This window comes from Hemicordylus capensis, chromosome 2, assembly GCF_027244095.1.
Source record: "Hemicordylus capensis ecotype Gifberg chromosome 2, rHemCap1.1.pri, whole genome shotgun sequence".
In the NCBI taxonomy this organism is placed as follows: domain Eukaryota; kingdom Metazoa; phylum Chordata; class Lepidosauria; order Squamata; family Cordylidae; genus Hemicordylus; species Hemicordylus capensis.
This window is the reverse complement of record NC_069658.1, coordinates 276,118,467-276,137,655: the sequence shown is the minus strand read 5'-3', so window position 1 is coordinate 276,137,655 and position 19,189 is coordinate 276,118,467. Positions and strand designations below refer to the sequence as shown.

At 43.3% G+C, this 19,189-nt stretch overlaps 1 protein-coding gene across 4 annotated transcripts in view; it reads right to left on the bottom strand.

Annotated features, from left to right (window-relative positions):
- SLC25A26 (solute carrier family 25 member 26) overlaps window positions 1-19,189 on the bottom strand; it is a 184,957-nt gene that overhangs the window by 19,758 nt on the left and 146,010 nt on the right. For all 4 annotated transcript variants that reach the window (XM_053297812.1, XM_053297816.1, XM_053297813.1 and 1 more), the window contains one exon: window positions 5,797-5,866. In XM_053297812.1, the coding sequence (XP_053153787.1) occupies window positions 5,797-5,866 (70 nt within the window). The remainder of the gene's footprint in view (window positions 1-5,796; window positions 5,867-19,189) is intronic.

Below are 19,189 nucleotides of genomic sequence, written 5' to 3'. Positions count from 1 at the left end.
CCCAGGTTTTCCTCCTACCTTGCTTCCACACAACCGAAAATTGAGAGCACACACAGCTCCCAAACCCAGGTAGAACACAGTTTTTGATTGTGTGAATGGCCTCATAGCCTTTTAGGCAAGCATTTGAACTAGGTGGGGGTTAGGTACTGCTGGATATGGTTTGGTGCTTTGGGGACTGTTTAACTAATTTAATTATTTTTACATTGCTTTAGGTGGTTTTTAACCTTGCAAGACTTAAAGGTCCTGGTGGACCAAAAGAATGGGGTTAAAATGTTGAAAAATAAATAAATCTAGCTATCATAGCTACTGAACTGGCAGCTGTTCTCCTCTTTGCTGCCATACAAATACACAACCTCCATACCATGTGCTACCCTCAGGCATGAGAGGAGAGATTCTCTAAGTAGAATAGATGAGGGGAAATGCAGAGACTGAAGTCAACATTTGCCCTCAAATTCCAAATATTTTTCAGTCAAAAAACGCGAAGGATCAGAGTAAAAGCCCCACTCTGTGTCTGAAAACATGCGCTTTAAACTTAAAAACAAAACTCAAATATCTTTTAGATTATGCAAACAAAATCCATTTAGAATATTTATGCAGTTTCAAAGAACAACAGGCACCTGGCCTACCTCTCTCAGGTACTCTTACCTTTTCTTTCTGAAAACATTTCTCTTTTATGCTGCCAAATTCCATACAAAAGATAACCCCTACTAGCTATACTGAAGAGATTTCTGCATCCCTGCAAGCACTAAGATGGAAGAGGCCGCACCTCCATTATTTCAGATGTTTATATCCTGTCTCAGATGGGATCTGGTGACCCTACTTCTAGCCTTAAGGGCTGCAGGGAAAATCCGAAAAACTAACTGCAGAATCCTCCTTACAATCGGATGTGTAGGGAGGAACAACCTTCAGATTTTAGAAAAACAAAAGTCTTCCATCTACTGTATTTCATTCAAGTGAATATTTGTGTTGTGGCAGTGGGAGGTATGTTTTCTTATGAATTTACTACATTTATATACTAACATTCAACCAATGTACTCAATGTAGTTTTAGATTTAAAAGAGTAGCACATACTCTAGTATAATGTGGAGAGAAGGTAGGCTGGGACCTACAAGTAGATTGCTTGGGGGTTTGTGGTTGGTCAGCAAGGTTTTCCAACTCCCAAAAGTTGACCAACAGCTGGTAAAATGGTAGGAATAACAAACAAAGTCTCTGCCATTTCTGGCCTTGCACCAGTCATTTCTCTCTCAGCCTTACTGTTCTTCATCTGCACCAGAACAGTATTAATTGGTTGCCTTTGACCTGGTCTTTATGGAGTTCTGTTGTCCAGTTTTAGAGTTTTGTATTAGAGTTCCTGATCTGTAGTAACTCATATGCAAGTTTGTACTGGTATATGCAGGTTGTCCAAGTGTATGGTTTATAAAATGCAGGAGGCAACTGGCTCCTTCCACTGAGCCACCATTGTGCATCTGGTTCTGCCCCTCCCTGGCACTATTTTGCACTTGGCTGTGTTGGCGCACCTTGGGTCCCAAATAAAAGTAGTTTCTCCAAGCCTGAAATCTGACCAGCCCTTCTCTGACACAATACAAAGGGGGAAAGGGTCAAGGGAGGAAATATGCACATTCAGGTATCAATTATTACATCTTACAGACATAAACTCATGTAATTGTAGTAATAATGATCAGATAGAATGGCCACTGAAGAAGACCGTTTGGGGAACGAAGGAACCATGCTGCAGATGATCCCAGCCAAGACAATCGAGTGGGCTTTGATGTTTCATCTCTCCATGCAATGAGATGGAACGCCTGTCGATGGAGACAGTTCTTAACGGGGAGGAGCCAAATGGGTTTATTTAGTATTTCAACAAACCATCTCAGGGCTGGCAACAATATTGGGTGGAAAGTCTTTATATTCAGAATGTCTTAAGTGAAAATACTAAAAGAAGCAGACACTGGCTCATCTGTGTCCACACACAGCCAGGGGCATATCTAGGGGTAGGGCAGGCAGGGCACGTGCCCCGGGCGCCACTTGAAGGGGGCGCCATTTTTCTAAAATGTAAAAAAAAAAAAAATTAAAATGGCTGCTGAAAACAAAATGGCCACCGCGCATGCTCAAATGGCCTCTGTGAGGCCCTAGGCCATGCCAGGCCTCGCAGAGGCCATTTGAGCATGCACAGTCGCCATTTTGTTTTCAGTGGCCATTTTTAAAAAAAAAAATTAAAAAATGGCCACCGCACATGCTGAAATGGTCCCTGCGAGGCCCTAGAGAACAGAGAGGGGAGGGGAAACCTTTGCAGACCCCCCCCCACAGCCTTTAGGAAGCCCCCCGAAGGGGCTACAGGTAATTTTTTAAAATTAATTTTAAAAAATTAAAAAAAATGATTTTTTTTTTTAAAAATGATTTTTAATTTTTTTAAAAAAAAAATTAATATAATATAAGTTACTGTACACATATTCAGTTTGGCACTATGTACAGAGAATCAGATGGGTGCCAGATATTTGGACAGGGGGCACAATTTCAGTCCTTGCCCTAGGCACTATTTTCCCTAGATACGCCTCTGCACACAGCTCCTGATGAGACCTGGAGACTGTGGGGCCTTTGATCTGGAGCAGGACCCATGGCTCAGGGAACAGTTAGTTAACCCTTCTGCTCTCACTTTGGTTGTGAACCGGATCCAGATACAGCTATCTGCCAATGCCAGCTTTCCTCTTGGGGCAAATAGCAGCCTTTGGAGAGGGGTTTTTTGACAATCTGGACCTGGTCCATGACCACAGTAGGGGCAAAAGGTTAGCTTCCTTCTCTCTGTACCATGGTCCAAATGTAGACTGAGCTCACCTAAAGATGATTTGTTAAAGAGATGGAGCTACACTGATGCACTTAATGTCATTATTTATTTTAATGTAAACCGCCCTGGGCCATTTTTGGAAGAGCGGTATAGAAATAAATCGATCAATCAATCAAATAATTTGTCCCAAGGGAAGAATAGGTGAAGATGAAGCAGTTGGTGGAGGAACTGAGACAGACTTTCACATATTTCAACCAAACAGTCAGTTGCGTGGCTTCTAGTTTTTATTTCCAAGTTTATACTACTTTTTTTTAAACTGAAGCAATGTGCTTTTTTTAAATAAACACAGATAAAAAGAATAGAATGGTACCAAGAAATACATAATGAACAGCTAAAGCATCACAGAGAGTTCATTTTAATTACTGCAATTTTGCAAGCTTAAAAAAAAAAGACATGGATTGAACTTAGCGGTAATGTTTGTTTTCCCTCTGCCAAGTATACAACATTATGCTTAAGACAGAAACGATTCAGTAATTTTCCTTGGTTAATGAGGGAGCTCAAAACAGGAGGGTGCGTTTATCTTGTTTAATGTTTTTTTCCTCCTCTGACCTCTAAAAGGCTTTAAGTAAATTTTGTGGTAAAGCAAAGAACATGAGCAACTAGAGAGTCTCAGATGGTTATAGTGTCTGAATACACTCTTTGTGGTATTGGCAACATTGCTGTGATTAAGGGTTGGCTAGTTGCTTGGGATTGTAAACTTTTATTTTGCTTCCAAGAGACCTGAAAAATAGTGATGAATGTAAATGACTCTCGTGCAATTGATTTTACTTATTTATGGTTATGTATTATAATTTGTATATATGGTTTTTATTTTGGCTTGTCCTTTTCCTCTCATAACCTACTTGCAAATGCTATACACATGTAAATTGACAAACACTCCTTTTGGGGAGATCGGCTTGTCACTAAAATGGGAATTAAGCCGACATGCAGAATGGATCTCACCCAACTTCAGAATCACACACCCCCGCCCGCTGAAGGCTGTTCCCTCACATCTTCCAAAATACACAAAGGGGACAAGACAGCCTGGAGTCTGTTCCAGAGAAGGCTTGAGGCAGGGAGAATCTGGCAGCTGCTAAGCAACTACTAACATACATGCTGACAACTTCAGAATATAGTTTGGAAGGGCAGCATTCTGGGCATCCATCAAGAGCTGTTTTCCAGATTTCCAAGGATGCTCCCCATTTATTTATTTTTAAACAGCCACCTGTATTGTGGAAGCAGCAGGGCACCACTATTCCAAGGGAATCACTGCTGGTGGGGCACATTAGGCCACTAACGGCACACACTTGAGAACATGGGATGTGTGGCCAAACCAGACACAACGGGGACAGCCATATGTGCTGTTCAGATGTCGCCCCTGTTTGCATACACAGCAGCAGGTGTCTGCTGTTACCACCAAGAGAGGCATGCATGCAAGGAGAGCTGAGCCCCCATCACTTCTCTGCCTTACATTCCCAGGAATTATCGCTTTAAGCACTTTCCTCCTCAGCTGGGTCAGTTTCAGGTGCTGGAGCCTGGCTGGGCAAAAGGGTAAAGACAAAGAGCACAGGAAGGTAAGGAAGAGGAGGGTTCACCTTGCCCCAGCTGTGCACCTGTTTCAGTGCTGAAAACAGATCCTCACTGACCCTACTTTATGTCTGAACAAAGCATGCATGTGAATAAACGATCATGGGCTGGCCCCATGACATAGAGTTTGTCTGGCAGAACACTTAACACAACATCCTTTTCACCACCCTATTGTTCTCTCAAAAATGTAAGGAGGATGGGTTTCCCCCAAACTTAAGTAAGGGAAACAATGGGTTGTGGCGTAAGTATACAGGAGGGTCCAATAAACAGGAGCAAGATCTGGAAGGGTGCAATAAACAGGATCAAGAGGCAAGTACAGGTGCTGTAGGCATTTACTAAGATATGCCACAATCCTATAATAAAATTGCACAAGCAGGCTACTAGATCTATTTGATATGCTACTAAAAACCCCTTCCTGTTTGCATTCACCATAGAAGGACCTCTCCATGTTCTTTGTTTTGAAGGCTAGACTAATATTAAAAGACATTGACATTTACTTTGGAGTAATCCACAAGCGTCAATGTTACTCGATTCACAATGTGCTTTTCACCGTGCCTGTGGAACCTGACTCTGCACATTTTACTTCCTTCTGGAAAAAAGATTTTGCCCCTCCATCCTCAGCAGCCACTAACCTGAGATTTCTATCAGGCCATTAAGTTTCCCCTCCCTGCTCCTTGTCAGACGTGTGGGATGAGCCACTTGTGACATCTTAAAGGAAATTATTTTAAAGCAGGGCTGTTATAATAAGGCAAGGTGGCTCTTTAAGAATTCAATTAACTTCCAGCTTGTTTTGCAATAAATCGTCCGAGAGCATGGCCTGCCACTCTTCATTCCAGGGATAGTGTCCAGAGACTGCCCAGATGTTTCAGCCTCCGGTTCTCCTCCACGGAAAGTTTCCGCCTGGAGGCTGCTGCATTTAGACATTCTGTTCTCCTGACTCTACTTAATCTAGAGTGCTGTCAGAGCTGTCACATGAATGGTGAATCATGGCCCCTTCCTGAAAGTCCTCAAGAGTTGCTCAGGGCAGACAGCTGCACAAACCTGCACCCAAATGTGGTCTCTCCTCACGGAGGGTTTTACAACTCAACCTTTGGATAATCCCAAAGCTTGACTGACAGGACCTGTTTGTTCAATAACAGAAATTTGTCAAAAACAAATTGGCTGTCTTTCAAACAGACACCCTTGCCTGGGTTCCCTACTTCACCTTTTCTGTCCTCTACTTTTGTTTCTCCCCCTTCCTCACAACGAGATCCATTTTCTTCCCTCTAAACAAACTGGAATTATAAAAGAATGTTGCTGTGCTGCCCACCTTAATAGATTTGTACATTTTCCCTCCTCCCCTCCTTTCTTCTTTAGCATTTCCCAAGATAACATATAATCCTTTGCACCTGCAAAAGCTCCACAGACTGCAGACTGCCAAGAATCGACCACGTGCCCTTGCTTCCATGACCAGAGATCCTGTGTTTAAAGAGATATGAAGGGGAGAGAGTTATTAAAAGTTAAAATCTGCCTTATTTCCCTCCGTATTAGTTAGCTAGGCAGGATGGGAACAAGAGGGTTTTTTTTTTTAAAAAAGAAAAACTATTTTTGTGGCATTTTCAATCATGTAATTCCCCCCCACCTCCCCCACCCTGAAGGACCTCATGTGCTCAAAAAGTAGATGGTCTGAGAAAGATAAATGGAACTGAAAGCGAGTAGGCTTGTTTGCAAAGAGTTATGTATGTATTCATTTCAGCCTGGAGCAATGCAATTTTGCAGATATAGCCTGGATCTTGCTTCCTCTTGGGAAGCTAAAACAATGCAAAAAAGAATAGTGGAAAAATATCAGCAGTGATTTCCACTCCCTACATACATGCCAAACAAAACCATTTCCAAAGGCTTGTCTCCAGCTTACTCCATATGTAGATATTTTGTCCTAAAGTTGAGATGAGCACTGTTCTCGGCTTTTTGCAGCCCACCGCTCCCATTGGCCCATCTCAGAATCAAGCAGACCACACAGCCACCACTATTCAAAGTACTAATGAGCTACATCAGATGACTGAGGTAGGTCATTAATATGCCCATTTTACAGATCTGGACCAAGAGATAGGAAGGCCACCCATTTACATTGTGCATAGGCTAGGGCTGGGCAGTTGTGTTGGTCTGACCAGGATGCCCTGTGCAGGCCATTGTTGAAGGGAGTTCTGCAATGACAGCAGGGAGCCACCAACAGACAGAACTGTCCAGAGGCTCTCTGCTGATGTTGCCAAAGTATTCCGACATTCTTTTGGACACAAACACACACACAGCCCTCTCCTCCTGCTCATCTTTACCTTTTATTGACAGGGGACAGGGCTGCACATTGCTTTATTTTTGCACCACAGGAAACATTCAACCAGCTGCCTTGCCATCTGAGGCTTGAGTTTAAAAGTGAGGTGGTTTCTCCGTCCACCCTTTAGCTCTCCTTCTAGATGCCTGAGTGGCCCAGGTGCTTCTAGGAATAATATGAATCCCAGAAACAACCAAACCACTCAGAGCCTTATAAAGAAAGCCAATTGGCCGAGTGTTCCCTCCGGAGCAAGACAGCTGGTTGAATACTCCCTCTGGAGTGAAGATAAAGCAACAAGAAGGCCTGCCCCCTGCCCCTGTCCAGTAAAAGGTAAAGAAAGACCAGGAGAGCGCAGAGAGGTGAGATGGTGGGGATGAGGGGGAGAGCATCAGAACTTCAGAGTTGTGCAATGACAGGACCTGACCCATCATGGCAACTGACAATGCCACTTGTCGGGTCTTGCTGCAATTTTCAGCTATGCCTAGATCTAGTGTAGACTTGAGTGATGAGCCCACTGTGGCTCTACATTAACTCTTTCTTGGACAGAAGTACAAACTTCCAGACTACACTGAGGTAAAAAGGAACTGGTTCTTCCTGTTTCCAGGAGAAGCCAGTTGTGCAGAGTGCTGACTGGCTGTCTCTCATGGCAATCATGAAGACGTCTCCTTCCATCCTTCCCAGCTGGTTGCATTAATAGCCCTTGCAGCAATCACAAAGAGTTAAATTCTCAAGTTGAAAAAAGAAAAGGAAAACTGACTGGTGTTTTTTTTTTTAAGTCACAGAATAAACATGAACCAGATTTACATGCAGGTACTTGAAAAGTTATTTTTTAAAAATCCAAAAAGACTGCTCAAAACATGATGGGGTGTGTGAAAATATAAACTGAATGCCGAATCAGGTATGTATGTCAACACAGAAGCAAAAACGGGGTGAAGCAAAGCTTGCCTCCATCTGGAAAACCTGCACCTATCCCCAGAGGATAGTCTATACACAGTTTCAGACTCTAACGCCCAAGTCCTAGACCTTGTTAATTAGACTCCACTGACTCATTTAGTCACTGCACTTTAACATGCAGCTTGGCCAAGGATAACTACTTACAATAAGTTTAAATTGAAAGGTAGAAGAATAAAGAGTAATAGGTAACTCTTTTGTGAAGCAGAACTCAAAGCAGTTAGAGAATCAAGGCCAAAGGAGAATTCAAGTTGGCCAACAGGAAATCATAAGACCACGTACAGTGAAGTCAACTGAATTGTGGCGCAGTCTTCCCCAGGAAAATGAGGAAAGCCCTACTAGCAGGATTATTTAAAAATAGACTGTAGAAGGCAGCACTTGAAAACAAACCATAGGGAATAATCTTGCATTGGCAAAGAATGGACAAGGATGACCTAATATGTTCCTTTCCATTCCTGTGTTTCAGAGGGAGTTCCAAACTGAAATATACAAGAGCGAGGGGATGAACAGAGTAACAAAAGAGACAGAGAGGACCAAAGAACATTGCTGTAAGCCTCTATGATAAGCATTTGTTCAGGTGACGTCATGCCAGTATCTGCATATGGGGGCGAAGGATCTACGAAGGATCTACCACCATCGGTGGGGCGGGCAGAGGGTAGGGAGTTTGTGCAGGGTTTTTATGCAACAATCATTCTTCTGTGGGAATTTTGTTAGCTTACAGCCTACCATTTGGTAAAACAGTGATCAGTACAGTCCCCATGCAGCTTACAGGTTTCAGGTGTGTGACAGTCTCTGTCTGGAGGCATGCATCTGTCTGGAGGCATTCCTAAGCAACATCATGTGGTAAGCCCTTTGCCTCCAATTACATTTTAAAAATTCCCCAACAACCTCATATGCTAGAAACTTGTTAGCTGGGGGATCAGGTAGCTCTCAGGACTGTTTTCCTGTGCAGGGCAGTTTGATTTGCTAAGTAAGCATCTATAAAAGAGGGCTCTTGTTCATTTAAAGCCTGTACCTACATGCACTGTGCTCAGAGAGAAGATTCATTAAAATGGGATCTCAGAATTATCTCTGCAAGTCAGAGATCTTCTGTTGATCTAAAGGAACATATAGATACTTGGTCTGGGGAATCAAGTAACACCACATGGAGATGCTGGTTGCTGTGTGGTATGGTCTCCCAGCTGTAAGGCTATGGAGGCCAGCAGTACAGCATTTCAATTGCAGACCCACCACCACCACAACCATTCATTCACATTTTTAAATCTCCCTCCACAAAGAATCTTGCCTGATCCCATCACTCCAGATTTGTGTTGCTATAACTGTGGGGGTATTGCTTGGATTTCAAAATGTTTTTTAAAGTAGGATGACTTATTATTTTAACCAAGTTCACATTTTGCGTGTGCTGTAAGCTGCTTTAAGTTCCCATATATGGGAAGAAATGCAGGCTATTTTCAGCTCCTCAGAGTTACAAAAACAGCACCCCTTGAAGTGCTGCTTTCATAAAGTTCTGCAAGCAGAATACTGTCATACACAAAACACATTCTGCAAGCAGTGAGGGGAAAGCACTGGTAGCATTTGTTTCCATTTTTATTACCGTGCAAACACTTATTAATTTAGGTTCTTAATTTCAAGATATATGAGTGAGAGTAAGCATGCAGGCATTCCAAAAGCGAAAATCACTGTTGAAGTCATTGCAGTTGGATATGGAAACTTGCACCATCTGTGTTTGCTTCGCTTCATGCTAGTAGTATGTGGTAGGATGTGTGAGCAAACACATGCTTAGGCCTAGAGATGACCCAAAATATTTTGGTGTCCGAGGCAGAAAATCCAAATGGCTTTCTTCCTTTCTTTATTAAAATATAATAAACAACTCAATAATGAACAATTTCCCCCTTTCATGATAACCCAAAATCTGTTTCAACTACCTGCTGGTAAGGCCAGCACTACCCACCCCACAGTATTCATCACTTGTAATCTAATGTTGCTTTGTCCTAAGAACATTATTGAAAGTTAGTCCTAAGGTTACTGGTGGGATACCAATGGTGAAACAGTGAATGTCTAATATATTGAGCTGGTGATATAAAATATGCACACTGGCCCAGGTTCAAGACCCAGATCAGTCAGAGAGCCACTGGATAACCTTGGGCAGTCACTGCCTCTCAATCTTAGCTCCACATCACTGAAATGTGAATAAAAGCCATAGAGTTGCTGTGAAGTTAAACAAGATAAACATTGCATAACCTTTTGCACATAAAAAGTGTAATCTGATCAGTCATAAATCAAAATTGTCTGGTATATGGGACTGTATAGTTGTTCTAGTCTCCTAAGTAAATCCAACTAAACACACATACAAAGTCCTGTGTAGGATAGGGGAATCAGAATTGCATCTAAATTATGGAGATTTTCTCTTTTTGTCCAATTACTCTGGAATTATAAATACGCTGGCTACGTATCAGTATGAGTACACAAAGATTTGGTCATCCTGTTTCTTTCTAATGATTCCCTTTCTGATTGCTCCAGGCATGTACTATTAAAGACAGCAGGAAATAATTAGCCAAGTTTTTCTTTCAGGGCAATACCCATTCCCACCAGCATTGCCAGTATTGGAAAGCAAAAGATGACAAGTGCTGTGCTTTTAAAACAGGCCATGATGCCAAGCCTATGTCATGTGTATTCTATTAGACCCAAGACTGAATAGAAGACTTTGTTTTCCACTTCAAAGGACCCATCCCAATCTCGCGCTCTTCCCTTATGAATAACAAATTGGAAATAAATCTTCTGGCTGAAACACATGGAAACTCATACAATCTGAGTTTCCTTGGCTTCCTGGGTCACTCGTATGCCAAGTTGCTGATTTTGTTTTTTCTTAAGTACTTAGATACTGGTTTGGTGTTTATCCATGTACAAGTCTTTGTACACTTTTACATTCTATTAAAAAAAACTTAGTCAAAATCCAGCTTCCACTCTTTTTACACAAGCAAATGGCTGCCTTTTTATTCTATCCACTTAATTATATCTAAATTCTATGCTAACTGACTTGGCTTCTGTAATTATACTCAACATTATAAAAGTTACCAATTCACCTCTACTTCCTCTTTTGAAACTTCAAAACTAATACTATCACCATATTTACAAGAAAGGAGAAAGAGGGCACGTGGAAGATCTGTACAGGAGACCCTCTATTATCATGAGGGTTACGTTCTGCACTACCACTGCAAATACCATAACTGCAGTAACTGGAACCTTGTGCCTATGGGAATGATGGAGCTAGGTTCCACAGGACATGAAAAAGCACTAAAAATTACAAAGGGGGGGGGATAAAAGAGGAGTACAGAACTATGCCTCTCCAGCAACTCCAGTAATGCCCCCCAAAACAAAACAACCCCCACTCCAAATTCCACACAAACATGCCCCAACATGGCGCTACACAACCTCCAGAAGTCCCTCCAAGCAACAAATGCCACTGAGAGTGTGAAATGTGCACACAGGAACCACAAATGGCCCTACAATAGTTGAAACCGGGTATATATTGCTTAACTGCAAAATGCTGGAACTGAGAACTGAGAACCTGAGATAATCAAGGGCCTCCTGTATTTGTTTAAAAGATGATTATTTTGAGAAGGATAGAATAATTGTACTGAGGCCTAAAAGAAAGTGCTAAGACCTTCTGCGAGATCTTCTGGAAATATTAACATTGCAATTCTATCCATGTTTACTCCTAGTGACATTAAGTTCAGTGGGGCTTATTTCCAATGCATGCATAGTATGTTATACATGCATAGTATAGCAGCCTAAAGTATATTTAGTTTATTGAACTACCCACAAAAAAGTGGGAATCTTATAGTGGCAGCAGAGATCACTATAAGGAATCTTATAGCGGCAGGCAGGGGCAATGTATCTATGAAAAAAAGGTTAATCGCGTCTGTGGTATTGTGAAGTGAGTGGCAGTGGGCGATGAGGTATCTCAGAGTTGGATCTCATTGCCCGCCTCCACAGCACAGCCTTGGTGACAGCACTTCCAAGAAATTCCACAGCCTTGGTGACAGCACTTTCCTCACAATGCTCACTGAGCTTTCTGGTTTCTCTCCTCTGCACCTCCCCGGTAGGAAAGTCATTGGGCAGGAGGCTAGAAAAGAACAAATGAAAGAGGCTGGGGGGCAGGGAGATCGAGCTAAAGAGGCAGGGAAAGATGGCAGAGAACCAGCTGCCATAGACACTGGGCTGCCTCACACACCTCTGAGGCCTTAACACTTGTTTCTCTAAGCAGAGTATGTGGCACCCATTGGCCATCCTTCTTTGAACTGAGAAGACTATAGTGTTGGCAGCTCTCTTGCTCATCATGTCTGAAAGATATATCATTGCTAAATGCGGCAATTTTGTCAAGTGTCCATTGTGCAACATGGTGGTGCTGATTCCTGGTGCTAGGGATCCTTCTGCTAGCAATGCAAGCAGTAATGATAGATTGCATACCTGTAACTTTGGTTCTTCTAGTGGTTATCCGTGCCTTGCACTAGAGGGAGCTTGTGCCTGTGCAGAGACCCATTCATTCCAAGCCTCTCAAATTTAGGTGGGAGCCCTGCCCCCTCATCCCATGCTCCTGAGTGAGCCTCAGTCTCAGAGTCCCCCTTACCATCAAACTAAGAGGGGAGGTAGGGAGGACGTATAAGAGCACTGATGACCACTAGAAGAACTAATGTTAAAGGTAAACAATCTGCTGTTGTTCTGCATAATAATCTGTGCCTTACACTAGAGGGTGCATCACAAGCTCAGGCTTACCTGGAAGTGTGAATCAAGCAAAGAGTGACTGAAGAACCACTTTCCCAAAGGCCAAGTAACAGTGCGCTTGGACATCCAAGGTGTAGTGCTGGATTAAAGACAGCAGAGAAGACCAGGTTGCCACTTGACAGAAGACATCTAGTGGAACAGATCTGTCAAAAGCTACAGAAACAGCAATCACTCTGGTGGAGTGAGCCTTCTTCACAGGTAGGGGGAGACTTGTGCACGATCTGATACAACAGTTGAATAGTGTTGACGGCCGAGCAGGACAGGGTCTGAGCTGAAACTTGGTGACCTTTCTGGGGCCCATCAAAGGAAAAGGACAAGGAATGGAGGTCCGCTGGGGTGCACTGTACATAAAAGGCCAAATCTCCACAGATGTTGAAGGAGTGGAGCTTAGGTTGCACCGGGTCCGGAGTAGGGAAGAAGGTCAGAAGGACCAGTGGCTGAGAACAATGAAAGGAGGACACAACCTTAGAGAAGAAGGTGACATTCAGTCACAAGACTATTCTTGTGGAAGCACATATAGGGAGGGTCAAGACGAAGTGCCAGAAATTCACTCATGCAACGGGCAGACGTGAGCACTACCAAAAAGGATACCTTCCAAGAGATGAGCTGAAGGTTGGCAGCTGCCAAAGGCTCAAAGGGTGCCCCCATAAGGCAAGAGAGGATAAGGACAAGGTCCCAGACCAGAGCCATTATGGGGGTATCTGGAAAACCGTGTTGCAAGCCCTTTAGAAACTATTTGACCATCAAGTTGTAGAACCATGACAGGCAGGTAGATGGCATGTGGGCCACAATTGCTACAAGGTGCATTTTAAGGGAAGAAAGCTTAAGGCCAGATTCTTTCAGATGAAGGAAGTAGGAACAGATAACTTTGGAGGACAGAGACACAAAAGCACAGCCTGTAGAAGAGAGAAAGTTCTGAAAATGTTTCCATTTCAGGGAGTAAGAAGACTGGGTAGAAGGCTACCTTGCAGCCTGGAGAATCTGCCCAATGAGCGGCACAGAAGTCTGGAAACCAAGGATGGTGAGACCACCACAGGGCAATGAGAATGCAATCGGGACTGTCCTGTTGAATTCTGAGGAGTACTCAAGGGAGCAAGGGTATCAGCGGGAGGAGACAAGAGAAATGGCCTGTCCATGAGAGCATGAATGCATCTCCAGGGAATTTGTCCTGATGCCTGCCCTGGAGCAGAAGAGTAGGTATTGAGGATTGGCTGCAGACGAAGAGCTCCATGGGAGGGTGTCCCCATCTGCAGAAGAGGGACAAGGGCACTTGATGATCCAACTGCCACTCATGGGTATCAAACTAAGAATGTTGGCTTCAAAGTTGGCAATGCCACGAATATGTACAGCATGGGGAATGATGCAGTGGGCGATCCACCAGAGTGTTATGGAGAGTTGAAAGAGGGCTCTGGAGTTGGTGCCACCTTGCCTGTTGATTTAGGCCTTTGCTGTGGTGTTTTCGGTCTATATGGTAATGGCGGGATTGTGAAAGAGGGGAAGAAATCCTCTGAGGGCCTTGTAGATTGCAAGGAATTCCAGGAAATTTATGTGATGGTGAGCCTCAGCCGGGGACCAGAGGCCACTGAGATAGTACCAGTGTGCTCTGGGTGCATCAGGGCAGCATTTAGTACCTTAAACACTGTTACCAACTGATTTATTTTCTATCACAAGTCCTCAGAATAGTTTACAGTACATGAGATGCTTGTCTGCCTCTGGAGGGGTTAGAGTTTAATTCGGTGAGGGAAGCAAAAGCTTCAGAAAGACAACAAGAATTATGTCCCAAAATAAAACAAATCTAATCCCTTCATTTGCAGTCTGAAATGAGGGAGCCTGACAGATATATTGGATCCGAACTCTTGCATTCCTCACTGCACATTTAACCCTCTGCTCAGTATTCCTTCTGAAATGAAGTCCTCTCTTAATCTAATATTTCTAGACTCTCATTCAACTTTTCTCTTGCAGAAAGTTTCAAACAGCCTTACTTCCCTTTCCAGATCATATCCAGCAAGCATATTATATATTCTCCTAAAATCTCTGCCCTATCCCTAGCAAGGAGTGTAAAAACCATGAAGTGGCATGTAAGTTGGCTGTTCTTGCTTAAAGATAGGAGGCAGAAGGTCTGGCCTCTCTCTCATCTCTAACAACAACAAAGTTCTTTCCACAAAACCAGGAACAAATTATGAGACTTCCTATGCAATAAATATAAAGATGATAGAAAGTAAAGTGGAAGCCCAGCATTTATTCCATATTCAGACCTCCTCACCTCTCCTCAACCTTTCCCACCACACATGCCGAAATACATTCTTGAATGCCAACTCTGAAGCTTTTCTGTAATGATTAGAGATGTGCAAATTGATTCGAGTTGAAATTTAATCAAGCTTGAATCGGGCCGTTTCAAGAGATGCAAACTCAAAATGAAACACCCTTAAAATAAAGGACCCGATCTGAGTTCAAATCAAGATAACCCCAATTTGAGTTCAAATCAATTTGAGTTATTTAAGCGCCATTCTGGAAGGCTTCGTTCCTTGCTGGTTGGTTTTCTGGCATTGGCTTATGATTGGCTTGAGATGTCCTTGCTTCTCACAGTTGGCTTGTTATCATACAAATCAAGACATGAAAGCTTTGTTGATGCCCTAGCAATTAGTACAGAGAGATAATCTGCCTCTGAAGATGGCTCAATTTAGTGATCATTGGCAAAATCACCAGAGACAGGTCCATCCTCTGCAAATTTGTCAAATCCTCTTTTAGATTCATTTAAACTAATGGTCATCACCACACTTTGTGGCCAGGAATTCCATAAAATTAATTATTGTATTAATTGTGTTCCATACATTAATCATCACTTAATGGGGGGTGGGGCGGGAGGAAGGGTACTTTGAGGGGAGATATGGGTTATTAGGTGGGGGGGGGGAGTTCAGAAAAATGAGAGAATTCCTCAGATGCTTGTGAGGGGGTTGAACCCTTAGTAAGTTGCATTAGAACTCAATGAAGCTTGCTTCTGCCTCATTGTGCGGTGGGTGCTTTTTTTATCTGTCCTGAAACTGCGGCCAATACATTTCACTAAGTTCTCACAGAAAGAATCAATCTATTTTGACTTCAGGTTTTGGTCTTATTCTGTTCTGCTGTTAGTTTTTGCCACACAACTTTGTAAACCTATTACTTTTTGGAGCATTGCCATGAGTTGTGCTTTACTTGGACTGATGATTCTCATCTCCATGACTATGATCAATGTTCTAAAATGGTATTCACACCGGAAACCTTCATCCAGACATAGAACATGGAAGAATCACACAGATGTTTACTGGGACTGAAGCAGAGGGGTGGGGGTGGCTTCTAACCAGTTGCCACTGTCTGCACAGCTTTTTCTGATAGCTTGGGGTATGGGTTTCCCAACAGGGTGGCATAGTAAATTTGCTCACTAAACATAGGGCTTCCTGTCCAAATGTATTCAAGGTGTCTGGGAGGAGATCAGAAAGCATGAAAGGAATGGCGAGTTCCTGCAGTCAGCTGATGAGGAGGATCTTCAATACTCTGTTTAAACTGCTGCCAGGCTCTGGACCGCCTCTGCCTTTTCAGGATTCTGTACTTACCATCCCCAACTGGATCAGCACTGCTTTTTACTGTGCTCAGCTTCTCCTTACTAGTTGGGCTTTGTTTCTAATTTTCTAAAAATAAAAGTGCTGAGCTTATGCTGGCCTGGAAGACAATGCCTGTGGTCTGAAAGCTCAGATCCCTAATTTCAGATTAATTAGAGCTGGCTATGATTATCCAAGGGACGTGAACACAGGGATAGTTTCAGCTGAATGGTAGAGCATGCAGAAGTTCGCAGGTTCACATGAAGACATCTTCAGTTAAATCAATCTCATCCTGGAGAGCTGGTGCCTGTCAGAGTAGACAACGCAATGCTGGATGGACCAGTGGTCTGATTCAGTACAAGACAGCTTCATATGTTCAGATACATCTGATTCATAATAAAGAACACTTTCCTCTTTACTAACAACATATTCCAGGGCTGAGCAAGGCTGGCTTCCAATATTTCAACTGATCATTACTACTTAAATTCTTCTACAAGGAAAAGTTTTAAATAGAAAACATCTTGCTATTGGCAAAGGGTAGGACTGGGTTCTTCTGGAAGTTCCTTCTCAATTCTCTGTGATTTTCTCCCTAGCCATACTGACGACTTGGAAGCAATCCCAATATTCCCTATGTAAGATAACAAAGATGAGCATTTGTATAGCACTTTCAAGTGTTCAAAGCACTTCAAATGTATTAGCTTTCTTGTAATCCTTGCAATAGCCTCATAAAAGTATTATCCTTCCCATATTGTAGATGTGGGGCTAAGGATGAGAGAAGAGTGGCTTGCCCATGGACCTCCAGTGAGTTCCATAGCAGTGAAGAGAGTCTAAGTGGAGGAATTCTGATTCATAGTTCAGTCTCTTAGCCACTATGCTAAGCATAGACAACTTATTCTTAGACATACTTTAGCCAAGATTTTTTTTTTAAAAAAGTTGTAACCAAGAATTTCCGCTCAGGAAGAAAGAACTCTTCCAGCCCTTTTGCAGTTCTGTCCAAATTGGTATTCTAGTACAGAAGCACTCTAGGGACAATAAGACATTCTGAAGCTTAGAGTACTTTCAGTACACATTGAGAATGAGGCAGGTACACACTCTTGAGGAATAAGATCACTTCCCATTCAAAAAACAGGGCTGATACCAGTGAAGGAACTCCACATGTATTCATCCTCTGGAAGCCTGTTTCCAATGTGCTGATTCTTTCCAAACCCTCCAGCATTTTCAAAGGGTGTTTTAGCACACGGCAAGGAATGTATTTCCTTCCCTTCACTGTTCCAAGCATACAGCAACTTACAGATGGTGCATAAGAATGTCTTTGACAGTTTTTTAAAAGCCACTGTGAATAACAGTTATTGTGACACTAATAAAATGAGGTTTGTTTGCTGAACAGCTGTGGCTATATTGTTCTTTTGTGAGGGGAAGGAAAAGAGGCAGTCATTAGGTGAATGGAATGTGCACTCCCCATTGGCTGGAAGTGACATCATCCGCCTTGAAACAGTGCACTAGAAATCTGGTTTCCGTGAAGGAGCACCTAAACAAGTGGCAGACACGTTAGTGTAACTGAACGATTAGCGTCTAATCCCCTAAGAAAGCAGGATCGTTACACCAAGATGGAGATGGGAATGGTAGAATGCTTACTGCACAGCCTGCAAGGAAATGGATTTAAGGCTTTGTCTGGGTTTCATCTACCCTGAGCTTACATGCCACTGAGAACAGAAAAAAGAAATGAAGAGCTAACTTCATTCAGGGTGGGAGGAGGCAGTTAGAAGAGAAAGACAGAAGAAAGACAAACTAGGATAAAAAATAAATTCAGTTGCTTGCAACTTAGTGAAAAGCACTTCATGGTTTAAAGAAGAATCCTGTTGATGCTGCCAAGCAGAATAATTTTTAAAAATACAAACATATGTCTCTGTGTGTGTGTGTGTGTGTGTGTGTGCGCGCGCGCATCTGTGTGTGTGTGTGTGTGTGTGTGTGTATACACACACACACACACACACACAGGCGACCAGGTTAAAAGAACCTGGGCCGCTGCCCCTCAGGGGCTATGCCTCGCGGCCCCGACACACACCCCGCATCTGACGTCAGACGCGGGTGGTGCTGGTTTAGCTCCTGAGCGGGGCTGCACGGCCCCATTCGGGAGTTAAATGGCCAGTGCTGCATTTGCAGCACGGCCAGGAGCGGCTTTTCCATGCCTTAAGGGCAGGGAGAGCTGCTTCTGGCCGCACTGCAAATGCAGCACTGGCCTCAATCTAGCTCCCAAACAGGGCCATGTGGCCCCGTTTGGGAGTTGGATGGGCAGCACTGCATTCGCAACATGGCCAGAAGCGGCTCTTCCTGTCTTTAAGGCAGGGAAGAGCCGCTCCTGGTCATGTAGCAAACGCAGCACTGGCCTGGATCTAACCCCCGAACGGGGCCATGCAGCTCTGTTCGGGAGCCAGCCCACGTCCCCCATGTCTCACGTCAGCCATAGGGGTGTTGCTAACCACCACATCTGATGTCATACATAGGGGGCGGGGTGAGTGGGGCTGCAATGGCAGCCAGACACAGGCCGCCCGTGGTCTGGCTCTGCTAGTGTACACACACACACACACACACACACACACACACACACACACACACAGCATATATAAAGTTCTGAAACTGAATCCCGGCGAAGCACCACTGAAATCAATGAAACAAGTCAGCCATGACTAATTAAGGTCTCATTAATTTCAATGGACAGCATCCAGATTAAGACTCCTGCAAAAGACATGCCTCTTGTCTAAGCGGGCTGTGTGTGTGTGTGTGTGTGTGTGTTTGTGCGCACACGCATTTTTAGTTCATATCCCCTTTCCTCTGCAACCCCTTTGACACCTCTAAATGTTCTTGAGGCACATTTTGGGAGGCACAAAGGGGGCCACAGAAAGAAGGGGAATCACCCACCCCCTTTGTGCGCAAGCAGAACATCTTAGATTTGTGGAAATCTTAGTCTGAATGCTGCTCAATAGGACTAAATCATAACTAATTTTCTTAGGATACAAACCACTGTATTTTTGAATTCTAATGTGACATGGGTTGTCAGCAACAGAGCATGCTAAAACAGAGAATCAGTGAATAATAATATTAATTCAAGCAAACTCATCACTCCAATTCTTTAGGGGAACTTTCTATAATTAGAGCTTCCAA